General features: G+C 39.2%; 1 pseudogene and 1 gene segment (V, D, J or C); both read right to left on the reverse strand.

Moving 5' to 3' along the window:
* Window positions 1-3,192: 3,192 nt before the first annotated feature.
* LOC132656275 (T cell receptor delta variable 1-like) lies at window positions 3,193-3,980 on the reverse strand. The segment is given in 2 exon segments: window positions 3,193-3,509; window positions 3,962-3,980. Coding segments are annotated over 2 exon segments (336 nt in total).
* A 6,175-nt stretch (window positions 3,981-10,155) lies between these two features.
* LOC132656276 (T cell receptor alpha variable 23/delta variable 6-like) lies at window positions 10,156-10,739 on the reverse strand (annotated as a pseudogene).
* Between the last annotated feature and the right edge of the window lie 2,634 nt (window positions 10,740-13,373).

Below are 13,373 nucleotides of genomic sequence, written 5' to 3' on the forward strand. Positions count from 1 at the left end.
TTTATTTGTAATAGCCAGAAGCTGGAAACACCCAGATGCCCCTCAACTGAAGAATGGATGCAGAAATTGTGGTACATCTACACAATGGAGTGTTACTCTGCAATGAAAAATAAGGAAATCATGAAATTTGCAGGTAAATGGTAGGACCTGGAAAGGATCATCCTGAGTGAGCTGTTCCAGAAGCAGAAAGACACACATGGTATATACTCACTCATAAAGACATATAACATAGGATAAACCTACTAAAATCTGTACATCTAAAGAAACTAATCAAGAGAGAGGACTCTGACTAAAATGCTCAATCCCCATCCTGAAAGGATTCTGTTTTTTAAAGCAATAAAAGCATTTAAGACATAATAATTTTGTAATGAACTACTTTCCTTTTCCTCATTTGGAAATGTGTGTGCTAGAGCCTGATCTTCAAGGAAGGAAAATGGAAAGATTTAGACCATGCCTTTCCAGGTGGCTGCCTTTGAGTAAAGACTCCCAGGAAGTGCAGGGCATCACCTGGCTGGGACGTGATGGGGCAGCACTGTGGGCAGACAGGGCAAAGGACAGGGACACAGGCTCTGAAGGGGGAATGTGCCCTGTGTGCTTCTGGGAAAATCTTTCCCTCTGGATCCTTATACATCACAGCACGGGACTGCAGAGAGCTTTGCTGAGAAACTCAGCACTGTTAACAGCTGAGTTAATGATTTCTTTTTAATCTGTTGCTCCTTGGGCAATGTGTATTTAGGCTTGGCATCCTTTTCTCATTCGCTTAGGTGGGATGCAACCAGTAATCTCACCATAACTGAAGCATCCAACCACCCTGCTCCAAGCTACTGCTCCTCATCAGAAACAAAGAAACAAAAAACAAAGCAGAAGAAAAACCCCTACACTTTAGGCACTGCTCTTGTGCTACATTCTGGCTGATATTAAAGAAAGATGCTATTGAGTTAGAAAAGTTGCGTCTCAATCCTGAACACCAAAACTGAGAAAAGTAAGAGACGTCATACAAGGTTATCAGGTCTGAGTTAGATTGTGAAATATGTAGTCTTTCATATAGGTTAACAGTAACTAAAAGTAAGTCAACCATCTTTTTCTCAGTAAAACCTTTCCTTTCTTCTAGATGGGGTTCATTTGGGCTTTTTCTTTATTGCAAAAATATATTTTAGTGTGCCAGTGAACTTCCCACTGTAGAAATTTTTTGTTTTTTTTTTTTAGGCAGAATGTAGCTGTTATGTTGAGTGAATTCAAACTGACAATCCTCTGTCTCACGTGCATAGACAGCAGGTAGATGCCATTGAATCCAACTGAGTAACCTTTAAGAAAGACAATTGCAAAGAAGTTCATTGGATGTTAGCGATATGTATTTACTTTTCCTTAAAATTTGTTTCCCCTGCTGACTTTTCTTCTAATGAAGAACCAGGCTTTTGTTTCTCAGAATAGAGAATTTGAATTTTACATTTGTTAACAGATTTTGTTTTTTGGGATTTAGTGAGTTCTCTAAGTACTTCCAAAGCCTTGCCACGCCTGTCTGCCTGGAATTCTTCCAAAATCAGAGAGGTGAACTTGCAGAAGTCCTTAGTAACTTTGAAGATTCTTTTGCTGGGTTTTTTATGTAGGAGGGTTTGTTAAAATCACAGTGAGGCAATGCAGTCTCAGATCCTTACTGATTAGGGGTCCATGTGACATTTCATGTAATATAGTGTCTATTTTGTTGAACTGAGAGCGCCATGGTGCCATGCATTAACATTTCCAGGGTCTACTCTTTATTGCTATGTAGTTGTTCTCTTCATCTTTCTGTCTGGCTGTGATCAGAAATGTCCTCTTTTAGATATGAGACTTGCTGTGTCATGTTTACAGCTTTCATTTATTGGGCATGTTGATCTCTAACCTTTAACTACCAGTTTTAAATGTTCTTCTTTATGAGAGCGGCTTCCTGGAGACACAAATAGTTGGCATTGTTTGTTAACCCAGACAGTTATTCTGTGACTTCTATTTGGTGAGTCGAAGAGATTTCTTTGAAATGGGGGCTGGAACTTAGACACAGTACTTAGTATCACTTGCTGCTTTTGCAGAAGAATCAGATTCAGTTCCTGGCATTCTATAGTAACTCGTTCTCTTCAATAACTCCAATGTCAGGGAATCTAATGCCCCTTCCAGTCTCCATGAAAACCAGACATGCACACAGTACACACTTGTACATGCTGGCAAAACAGTTTACACTCATGATATAAACAATCTTTAAATACACATTCAGAAACACATTTCTCAGATTTTCTTTCCCCATGTCATTCTGTTTTGGGGTGAACATGGAAGAAGCAACATTAGAAGACTTAAAGCATAGGTGATTTTTTAATATTATATATTGTTTATATTATAGCACTACAAATTCAGGCTCCAAGCACATATAATGTCAATGAGGTTCCAGATCCATTTACCATTAACATTCTACTCCTCACTTCTATAACTTCTGTTTGTCTTGGGTCAAGTCTGTTTGTATTGTGTTGGCAAATGTGATCTCTTCTTCTGAATTTCCACAAAACTAGAGAGATTGAGGAGATGTGGAGGGTCATCCTTCTAGACATCAATTATCTTCTGGGTCTCACTGTATTTTCACAAGTCTCAGTACACCCATGTGCTGCCCTCATGCAACTGTCCTTCCCAATTGCTGCTCTAGCTGACCTTCAGTACCTCAGGCTCAGTACCAGATACAGAGAAAAAGATTTGTGAGGATAACCCAGGAACTTCCAGTATTTCATGGATGAAGTCCTTATGATCTGTCTCTGACCACTTTATTCATGATGACTATGCTTCTCTGAGTGTAACTTCACAAGAAAATTATGCTCTTTGCTCTTCCAGATAACTCCTCTGAGGTGTGTGCTGTTGCCAATATGAAGAGAAACTAACACTTTAAATTGTTGTGATGCAATATTCCCAACTGTAGAAAATGTTACACATATTCTCTGATCTATTTTTAACTAAATAATTTCAAGACAAAGTATTAAAAGAAAACCACTCATCATAGCTGTCTCTGAATTACCTGGGATGAGGTTTTACTTAGAAACACACTACTGATGCAGACCACAGAGGAAGCATGCACAGTGTGACTTCCTGTTCAGCATGTGCAGGTGTGCTTCTCAGCTGGGCTCCTCCGATGGGCAATGCTTAAGGAGACCCAGTTTTTGTTCAGCTTGTGCTGTCACTTCAAACACTGTGGGTCACCTCCCAGAGTGCACAGAAATATGTCCCCGAGTCTTCTAGCTGTGAGGCTGAAATGACAAGGCTGAAGGACTTGGCTGATTTCTTCATGGTGACAGAATAGCGGCCATTCCTCTCATTCTGAGTAGAAGAAGAAAGTTGCCTAATAAGGAAAATCATCTCTCCAGTAACAAGCTGCTTATACCAAAAAAGACGGTATAAGTTCTGACTTGTCTCATATGAACAGTCCAGAGTGACTTCTTCTCCATAGTGACTGCTTGTAGTTGACTGGACCTGAGTGACTTTCTGGGCCACATTGAATCCTGCAGAACAACCAGAGGAAAGAATAAAAAGCCTATCCTATGATAGTGTACACAAAGCAGTGTAAGAAAAAGGCCCCTTAAAAATCCAAAGACAAACTTAACTGAAGACATTTCTGCTCACTTTTCTCCAATCCATTTTCCCTCTCATGTCAATGTAAATGGCCATTTGCATGGGACAATACTTCCTACAAAATAACCTCAGCTATATGTGAAACGTACATACCAGAGAAGGTCAAGGCCACCAACACACAGAGCAGGCTACAGGGAGGCATGTGTTGCAGGTCCCTCTGGATGAGTGTGTCAGCTCTGACTCAGCTCAGTGTTCAGTGCCTGAGAGCCTCCCAGTGAGCACTTGTACCTCCTGTGTTTCTGACATTGCCTCAAGCAGGAAATGTGGTTTTGTGTGATCATAGGTTACAACCTCCATGTACAAAGAGAAAAGTGTAGCTTACCACAGGCATCTACTTGCATCCTTGTCTGATAGGGAGTTTGAGAAAATCCATCCCTGCTGAGGGGGAAGTAGCTTTGCACACATGGGTGTTATTCAGGGAGATGATTTTGGGAACCAAAGTAAAATTCATAATGAGCCGTGTGTGATATGTAGTTCACTTGTAGACAATTATCTTATGTTATCGTCTCTCCATCCATTGTCTAATTGTCTATTTAAGCTTAATAAAAAAAATGATTAAGTCCCCTTGGCCCCATGAGTTTCCCTTTGAAACACTGGTATCTGAAAGAGTCTTCCTCCTTTGCTCAGTGCCACAGTCTATCCAAATTCTGTCCCATCAGCATTTCAGAAGATCCCCATTTGCTTATGCCCTGGCAAATTGTAACAGGAATAAAATAATAGTCTTCAGGGGATAAGAAGATGTTCAGTGTGTCTGTTGACAACTGTACATCATGAGTCCCTTTGTGTGGATCTCCAGGACCCATGTAAGAATCCAGAAGCTATGGCTGCTCCTTCAGTCAGGGCTCTGAGAAGCATAGACATGAGGATCTTGGGGTCTCACTAGTTAGTCATTGATGAGCTTCAGTTTAAGTAAGAGTTCCCACAAAAAGAAATAAATAAACAAATGTGACAAAAATGAGAGAGATAACCATTGATGACCACTGGTTCACACACACACATACACACACACATACACACACACACACATTCACACACAGTTGGTTGGGAAGTTACAATAATTTTTAAACCCACTGCTAAAAAAACTGACTCTCTTGTAAAAGTTTACCATCAAGTTGTACTCACATGATGTGTTCTGTTTTCGCCACACAGAGAACTCTCCTTGTTACATGTCCTAGAAGTTTTTGTAACATTTTACTGTCATATTCCATCTCACTTGTAAACTTTCTGTATTTTAATTTAGAAACCAGTTTCATGATAAGCATGGCAGGTCTCCCTGTGACTTGAGCATATTATATGTTCAAGATACATATAACCTGCAAGCATTAGAGTCATGTTACACATGGGTTTGTTGTTGAATGTTTTTGTGTGTACAGCTATATCACCATTTAGAATATAGCTCTTAATCCTTGATCTGCTCTCATTATCCCAATGGAGGAAATTACCCAAAAGGCAATCAGAAGAGAAAATACAAACAAGGTCTCTGAAAGAGCTCCAGTTCTTTCTATAAGAAAAAATAGCAGATCAACATGTACTTCAGGGACAAGTTTCTGATATCAGATTCACATTCTCTGCCCATTTCACTGCTTAGTGCTGAGAGCCCATGCCCTGGACTTTCTCTGTGGCTAAGCAGGAGATCATGGGAGCCACAGCAGCCTGGGCAGCACAGGGTGGCAAGGCTGTGCTCTTGCTCTAGATCTCCAGAGAGTGAGTGGACGCCCTGCAAGCTGCATAGCCACAGCCTCTGAGACGTGGCTTTGTAGTACACTGGGTTTTTCCTGGGTTTAAGTGCTGAGGTGGACAATTGGTCTCATTCTAAATACTGCTTTGTCTTTCCTGTGATTTATTTGGTAGACAATGCTTCCCAGTGAAGATAAAAGTTAAGGTTGGTGAACAGATAACTCAACGATTCAAAGCACTTGTTGCTAATGATAAATACTGAAGTTTATGTCCCAGGACACATTTAATAAGTTATGTTTTCTGAAAAGCCTGAAACTCCACCTTTGAGTGCATGGACACCAACTTTTGGCCTTTACATGCACACAGATGTGTCCACCATGTATGTATACAAGTTTGTGTATACTCACACAGACCTGTGTGCTTCCACCCACCACACACACACACACACACACACACACACACACACACACACACACAAAGCAATTAATAAAATAAAATATTTTAAAGAATGATGCTTAGATTTAAAGAACCACAAGAAGAGATCAGGCATTGAGGAAAATGGGGATGATGTTGGGCTTAATTTGAAAGTTGGGAGGGAGGTCAACACAGAAGAAGACAGAGAGAAGTTAAATGCCACTGAGGATGGTTGAAATACCCTTAAGGATATTTATTACTTCATGTTTACCTGGAATTATATTTCACATATATTTTAATGAAGTTATTCTACTTGGGCTGGCAATACCCCCTCAAAAGAAGGATCATCTAACAGGAAAACAAGTGCCAGGCATGGGAAACCTCTTTTCACTATGTTGATCAAGGAAATCCAAGAGGCTCTTGGAAGAATGCTGACTATTGCTATTGTGTTTTGGTTTCCTCTCAGAGATCAAAAGCAAGTCTCAATTGAGAGATGCCATATACTTTGGGCCAAGACTTGGAAGACTACCTCTCATGCCTTTCAAGAAAGGTTTTCTTGTCAGCAGATAAAGACCATCACAGAAAATCACAACTGGTTAAAAAAAAAAAAAAAAAAGAACAACTGACTATGGAACTTTCACCACCCCAAACAAATACATCTACAACAAGACTCCTACAACAAAGGCCCAAAAAACATTGAAGAAAACAGGGCACCAAGAAAGTATAAGAACAAGAAGACCAGGAAGTGTGCTGCAAGAAGTTCTGCTAGAAATGATGGGGGAGCAATAGCCTGGACACCACAAAAATATGTCTGCACAACAAGTACTGAGCAATGATGATACCACTAGCCATGAAATGTTGCAGCTGGACGTTGCTACATTTGGGGTTTCTTTTTCTCTACTTTATTCTTCACCACCCCATGTCCTTCATTTCTTTAGAGAAAAACTAATAAAGGTGAAAGTGGGCAATGTTATCATTAGACTACTTCTTGCTTATTAGGGGTGTCAAGTTTCCTTGGGTAAAATTTATCTACTCCATCAGGATACCTAACTTCTTCTTGATTCTTTGTATACTACTACTTGACAAACAGCATCCAACCAACAAACACCCAACAACAGCAGATCTGCTACTTGGGCCTCTAGCAGTTAAAGATCCTCTGAAAAGTTCCCAGAATTCCAAACTTGACACACCCACAGAAACTATCTGCAGCTGGCAGAACCACACCCCTGTTCGAGCATGAAGCAAATCACAGTCACCTGCTATGACTCAGTCACATATTTGCACACCTGACAAAAAACAAAAACATATTCCTGTAATGTTTTTGTGTGTTTTAAGGAAAATTTTTAATACAGAAATGACATGGGGCCCTGTACCTATACAAGGAACTACAGACAACTAAGTATTGCTGAGAGCCAGAAATGGTCATTCCCAGAAAGGGCCCTGATTAATGATACAATAACAAGTGGTCAGCACTGAAATCATGTGCACAGAATCAACTCTAAACAAACTCAGAAGGTTGTATTTACATAATTGTGTGTGTGTGTGTGTGTGTGCATCTGTGTAAAACAACAATAATCTTAGAAAAAGAGGCCATGGATTTGAAGTTATTATTGAAGAACATGGCAGAGACTAGAGATTAGGGACACAGAAGGGGTTTGAGGGAATTAACGTAATATGTAAAAAATGATGTAATTCTATTTTGACCAAAATAAAAGCAATAACTTAAAAATATCAAAGTCAATAAATCAATCTGTGATAAGGCCTGAGTGGCTTTCTCAGGACAAGCCAACATTCAGTCTTTAGTTTTGTTATTGTCATAGGAACTTTTTAACATTTGTTTTGACAGTACATAGTAGTTATTTCTGGCACAATATGACATTTAACCTTAACTTTTGCCTTCTTCAACTATCTTAATTCATGATTAGTTTGTATAAATATTGTTTACTTTGGTCAATATGTCTGGACCAATGTCAGGTTTATTGCCAAGGCAGACGTGAGTGAGAAATATCTAATCAGAAACAAAATGAAGTCAGGACAGGACGGCATTACCTTAGTCAGGTCATGGTTGGTAAACTCAGTGTCTCTATATTGAAGAAAAGAAATTTCCCCTTTCTAAAGAGATAGCAATTGCTACCTGTTAAATTAAACCTTTGTTGATATAATATTTTTTAATCAGAATTTTCCTCTTCTCTAATTCCTGTTACATGAGTTTTGTTTGGTTTTTGGCATTTTTTAATTTAATTGAACTTTTGATTTTGTTTTGTGGGTATTTAGTTTTTGTTGTCTGGGTTGTTTTGTTTTGTTTTTGAAAGTGAGATGAAGAGAAAGAACATGAAATTGGTGGACAGTATGAAGGAACAGGAAGGCAGCAAGAATCCTTAATGTATTGCTTGTATTCACTCAACTTCCAACTGTTCTGACCCTGGTTTGATTGACTATGAAATATAACCACATCAATCCTGGCTTCTTTTCAGAGACAAACCATGAATCCTCACCCCAGACCACTGGGACTTCAACATTCATAAAGCAGCAGCTCAGGCAAATGAAATCAAAACAGACTTGAGAGTGTGAAGTCTCTGTTTGGGTCCTGGAGAGCCATTGACCCCAACAAAGGATTATTATGATGACACAACACTATGGTAATCTTCAGGAATCTGAGAAGGAGAAGAAAGAGAGTGAGGAGCCTCTGTGTCCAGATGTTTAGCAATGTCATTCACTGGCACTGAAGCATGCCCACTTTTGATGCCATCCTGCAGTTATTATAGTTTTCATGAAAACAAAACCCCTTTCTAAATGATCTTTCATTCACAAATCTGTGGATATGTGAGCAATGCCCAATATAAACGTTTTTGCCTTCAGACCCTGAAGGAATGAAGACTTTCCTTGACTGTATGCTGAAAATGCATCTGATGACGAAATTTATGTCAAACTTCAATCTTTAAAAGCAGAATTTGCTTGATAACTGTACGAAGACACCCAACTGGTGATTACTGGGTTATTCTAAGTCAACTTGCCCTCACCTTCCCTCAGTACTCTTAAAGTTATTTCCAGCCTTTTCTTTCCTAGGATGCTCAGGTGTGTGTTGAGGTACACAGAGTTTCAAATTCTGTGTTGCACATCCTTAAATATGCTTTCACTCTTCGCTTACTTCCATTCTAGGTTGTTGTATTCAATGAAGCCTATTTCAATTAGATAAAAATTCTGGGTTTTTTTGTTTGTTTGTTTGTTTGTTTTGTTTTGACTCAAGTTTAAAACTTGACAGGGATAGAAGACCTTGAAAACCAGGAGGAGTTCACCTATTGGTATTGTGAGATCTACATCCTACTGCTAAGAGCCAACTGACTTTATTTTCCCATGTGACTGTTCTGTTTTCATACTGAAAAACTATTCACTGTAGATGAGAAAAAGAACTTGTAGGCTTTAGATGTTTATGTATAATGTCTTCCATGTTGTTGTTGTTGGTTTTGGTTTTCTGAGACAGAGTTTTACTATGTTGCTCAGGCTAGCCTACCAAATCTAGCCTCAGAAATTCCTCCTGTCTAGGATCCCAAAGAAGTTAAGACTTCCAAAGCCATTAACAATGTGGCATAAAAACCCATTTAAATTTTTCTCAATTGGAAAGCTTTTTGGATTTTATTTAGCATTAAGTGAGCAATCCTTGTCATGTATTAGGCAGTGAAAGAATCTTTAATTCTGTGCATTGCTGATGTCCATAAATACTGCAGCAGCTTCTATTGACTAAGCCTTTATGTTCATATTTATATTTTGTTCATTTATGAAATTCACATGTAAAATAATTTCTTTAATGAAAGTTGTGTATTTTCATTACATGACTAATTTGCATTATTTCTTCGCCACTGATGTCATTTATCTATTTTAAACACACCCACATGTATGTGAGGGTTTACACATATATGTAAACCAATATGTATCCTGGTTTACATACTTGAATTTCCTGAAGTTAGATGAAGACATAAGAGGCAAAAGAAGAGTGAGTAGAAGAGTTTATTGGTGATATAAATTCCCAGTGTCCTAGTTATCAAGGAGATTAATGTAGAAAAAAAGACAATGTGATTTCTATCCCAGAGGCCAAAGTCAAGGTCTCCTGACACTGGGCTGTAACAACCATACATGAACAGCATTCGGACAAGAGTGTAGGGAACAGGGCCTTCATAATTTATAGTTGCTACAAACCAAACACACAGAGAACTATTTCTACAACAAAGGAGGAAAAAAATCCTCTAGACCAGTTAAGGAAATGGATCTAAAACTTCAGCTTTTCTTGAGGAGCAAACAGAGAATGTAGAAAAGGATGTTGAGACTTCATCTTGGTCTGCCTCTGGGCTGAGGGAGTCTAAACCTTACACTCACAGTGCTCCCTGTCACCTGGTCCTGCAAATAAGAACTCCTGCACACCCTCCAGGCTCAGCCCCACTGCAGGCTTTGCTGGAGCCTCAGCTGCAGGTTTGGGTCTGGGGTGCAGGTGTCTGTGAAGGACTGTATACTTGCTGAACAGAAGTAGGTGGCTGAGTCTCCAGGCTGAGAGTCTGTGATGTGCAAGGAGAGCAGTTTGTCACTATTACTGAAGAAGACTGAATCGTCCTTCTGTCTTTTTACTGGACACTGAACGTATGGCTATGAGGAGTGCAGGGCCTTCACCAGGGAACTGCCGGTACCATGGGAAGTAGTCAAATGCGCTGTTCTCATAAGTGCAGTTCAGAAGTGTGGTCCCTCCTTCCCAGACTGTCAGAGATTGGGGACTTTGTCTCACCTGCTGCTGGTCGCATCTTTCCTTCTGCTGGCCACTCACCCCTGTGCAGGGAAACAGCAAATGGTGTTAGGTTCCTAAGGATGTACTATCTGCTGATGGTTTCAAGATTGATGACTTTGTCTGGTGCCCCAATTCCCTCCTGCCTCTAAATGAATCACATATCCTGAGATATGTGGTTTCTCCTTCATGACTCACCTGCTAGGTGAAGGCCTAGGACTGCTTTCAGGACCTTGTCCATTCCTCCTAGACTGCAGCTTGGGGAGAACTCAGGTGGCCTTTTCTCTTCCACAGAACACTGACTCCAACTTCACAGGCACCTCAGTTCTTTCAGCTGGCTCCACCTTTCACAAACACTATCTAAAGCTATTTCTGACAGAGGAAGCACTTCTCCTTTGATTTCAAATTTGGTATTGATAAAAATAGAGTCATGAGGATCAGAAATCCCCTCATTACAATTCTACCATTATGCAGTGTTGATAGAAATGTGTGTAGATATAAAAACCCAGAATAGTGTGGATTTTCTGACAGAAAGAAAAGAAAGAAAGAAAGAAAGAAAGAAAGAAAGAAAGAAAGAAAGAAAGAAAGAAAGAAAGAAAGAGTAGGAGGAAGGCAAGGAGGAAGAAAAGACAGAAAGCAGAAAGGAAGAAAGAAAGCAAGGAAGGAAGAAAGACCAGTAATCTAACTAATACCACTTATGGGCATTTATCCAGGAGAAAGAGGTCATTTCATGAGAGAGACACTTGCATATGCATGTGTGTTACAGCAGCATCCGTGACTGCCAAGATGTAGACACAGCCTAGGGACCACCTGTCAACCAATGAATGAACAGAATATTGTACCTGAAACTACAGCGTAATGTTCAGACACTAGAAAAAAATAAGCTCCTGCCATCTGTAAGAAAGTGGATAGTATTTAAGAACATGATGTTAAGCAAAATAAAGCAGACATGTAGAGATTCACAGTATGTATGTGTTCTCATCTGTAAAAACAAATGAACAATCAAAAACAAAAGCAAAAAAGGAGTAAAGAAAAAGAAAGTAAATATGATTTGAAAGTAGAAGTTAGACAAATGAGTAAGGGAAGAGGGAACGGGATAGAGGGAAAGGAGAAGACAACAGAGAATGAAGACAAGATGAATAGGAGGAAAGTTGCACATATGCATACATTACATTTTCACAACAACCCCCCTAATTTGTACAATTAATGTGTGTTGATAATTTTGGTAATGTCATATGCCCTATGGGAGAACTGACTATAGTAGTCTTCTGAATGGTTATAGTATGAATCCAACTACTAATGTCTTTGAGTCATGTACACATAGATTGATGGAGCTCTCAGTCCTTGTTAGAAACTCCCTGCACTGGTCAATGATTAGCCCTGCACTCACTGTCAGCCAAAGAGCAGAGAAGAGAGTGTGGGATGGTCAGTCTTCATGGCACATATCTACCACATGCTCTCCTCCCGAGATTCAGTGATCATGGCAGAAGAAAAGTCAGTGTTGGGACCAGAGACGGTGGGTGACTACAGGAAACAGTGTCTTCTGGATACATCAGGTCAGCTGAACTTATGAAGGAGCAGTTTTGTGACAGTCTGTACAAGGCCTGTGCAAGCTTAAGGAAGACAAAATCCTAGCACGGTGAGCAAGAATAGCATGAATACATCAACTGTGCTTAATCACTGAGCTTTCTTTTCAGGTCAGTATCTCTTGGGGCTTATTACAAACATTAACAAAATGTATTGAAAACATGCAATGAATTATACTATCCCATTACCAGCTAATGTTATACATAAATGAACCAAGAAATATATATGTTCCACTCACTTAAGAAAAAATAAAATTTCTTATAATCATTTTATTTCTGTATTTACGAAAGTGCATTTACAGACTTAAATTGAGATTTCATTATACTCTTATAAAAATAAACACCAGCTAAACTAACTGTATCTAAGACTATGCTTGTAAAAAGAAACTAGAATTTAGTAGAATGATCTACTCTGGAAAAGGTTTTGTCTTCAGATCAGTGAGGAAAGGTAGAAAATATTCTGCATCCTAGATGGCACACACACCTTCAAGAATGCAGCATTTTGACTGCTCTCATTCCCAGTCTACATAAACATTGAGTATCTTCCTTATATTTAATTTCATGGACAAAATATAAATATTAAATCAGTTCAGCTTTCTCTACTGATATCAACAAGGCATAGAAGCAGAGAATGAATGAAAAAGCATTTCCTAAAGTAGAGGACCTCTGTTCTATAACAATAGAAGTTAAAAGAATATAAGGAAGTTATATCACAGAAAGAACTTTGTTATATATGTGAGATCATCACAGGCCCAATTAAAAAAATAACAATATCACAGTCAAACAGCAGACAATGGTCTATGCTCCACAGTCTCAGAGAAAGAACTAGGTATGTGCAGTCAGTAGATTTTGCACCTCCAAGACCCTGGCTTTGGTTGCCAGCAGGTATAAAGTGGGCATGGTGCACATACCTGAATTCCAGCTCTCAGAAGGCAGAATGGGAAGATCAGAAACTGAAGGACATTTTAGTTCATAACAAGACTCAGGTTGGTGTCAACACCTAAAACTGTCTCCAAAAATAAAAAAATAACAAAAATCTGTCCAAACATGTTATTCTTTAGCATCCTTGGGGGAGGAGCTGTTGCTTTTTTACATGTTTGATACTTTCTCTTTTTCCTTTCCTTTTGGCCACACTTCTGTCCCACATACACTACATCCATTGTCTGTAGGAGAAACATTCCACGATGAATGTCTCAAATCATAAATAGTTCTGACCCACTCATATATATTGGGTTTTCTTCTGCACCTATGAAAAACTTCAACATTTTCACTGAAAAAGAGGATATGTT

This window comes from Meriones unguiculatus, chromosome 9 (genome assembly GCF_030254825.1).
Source record: "Meriones unguiculatus strain TT.TT164.6M chromosome 9, Bangor_MerUng_6.1, whole genome shotgun sequence".
Taxonomy (NCBI): Eukaryota; Metazoa; Chordata; class Mammalia; order Rodentia; family Muridae; genus Meriones; species Meriones unguiculatus.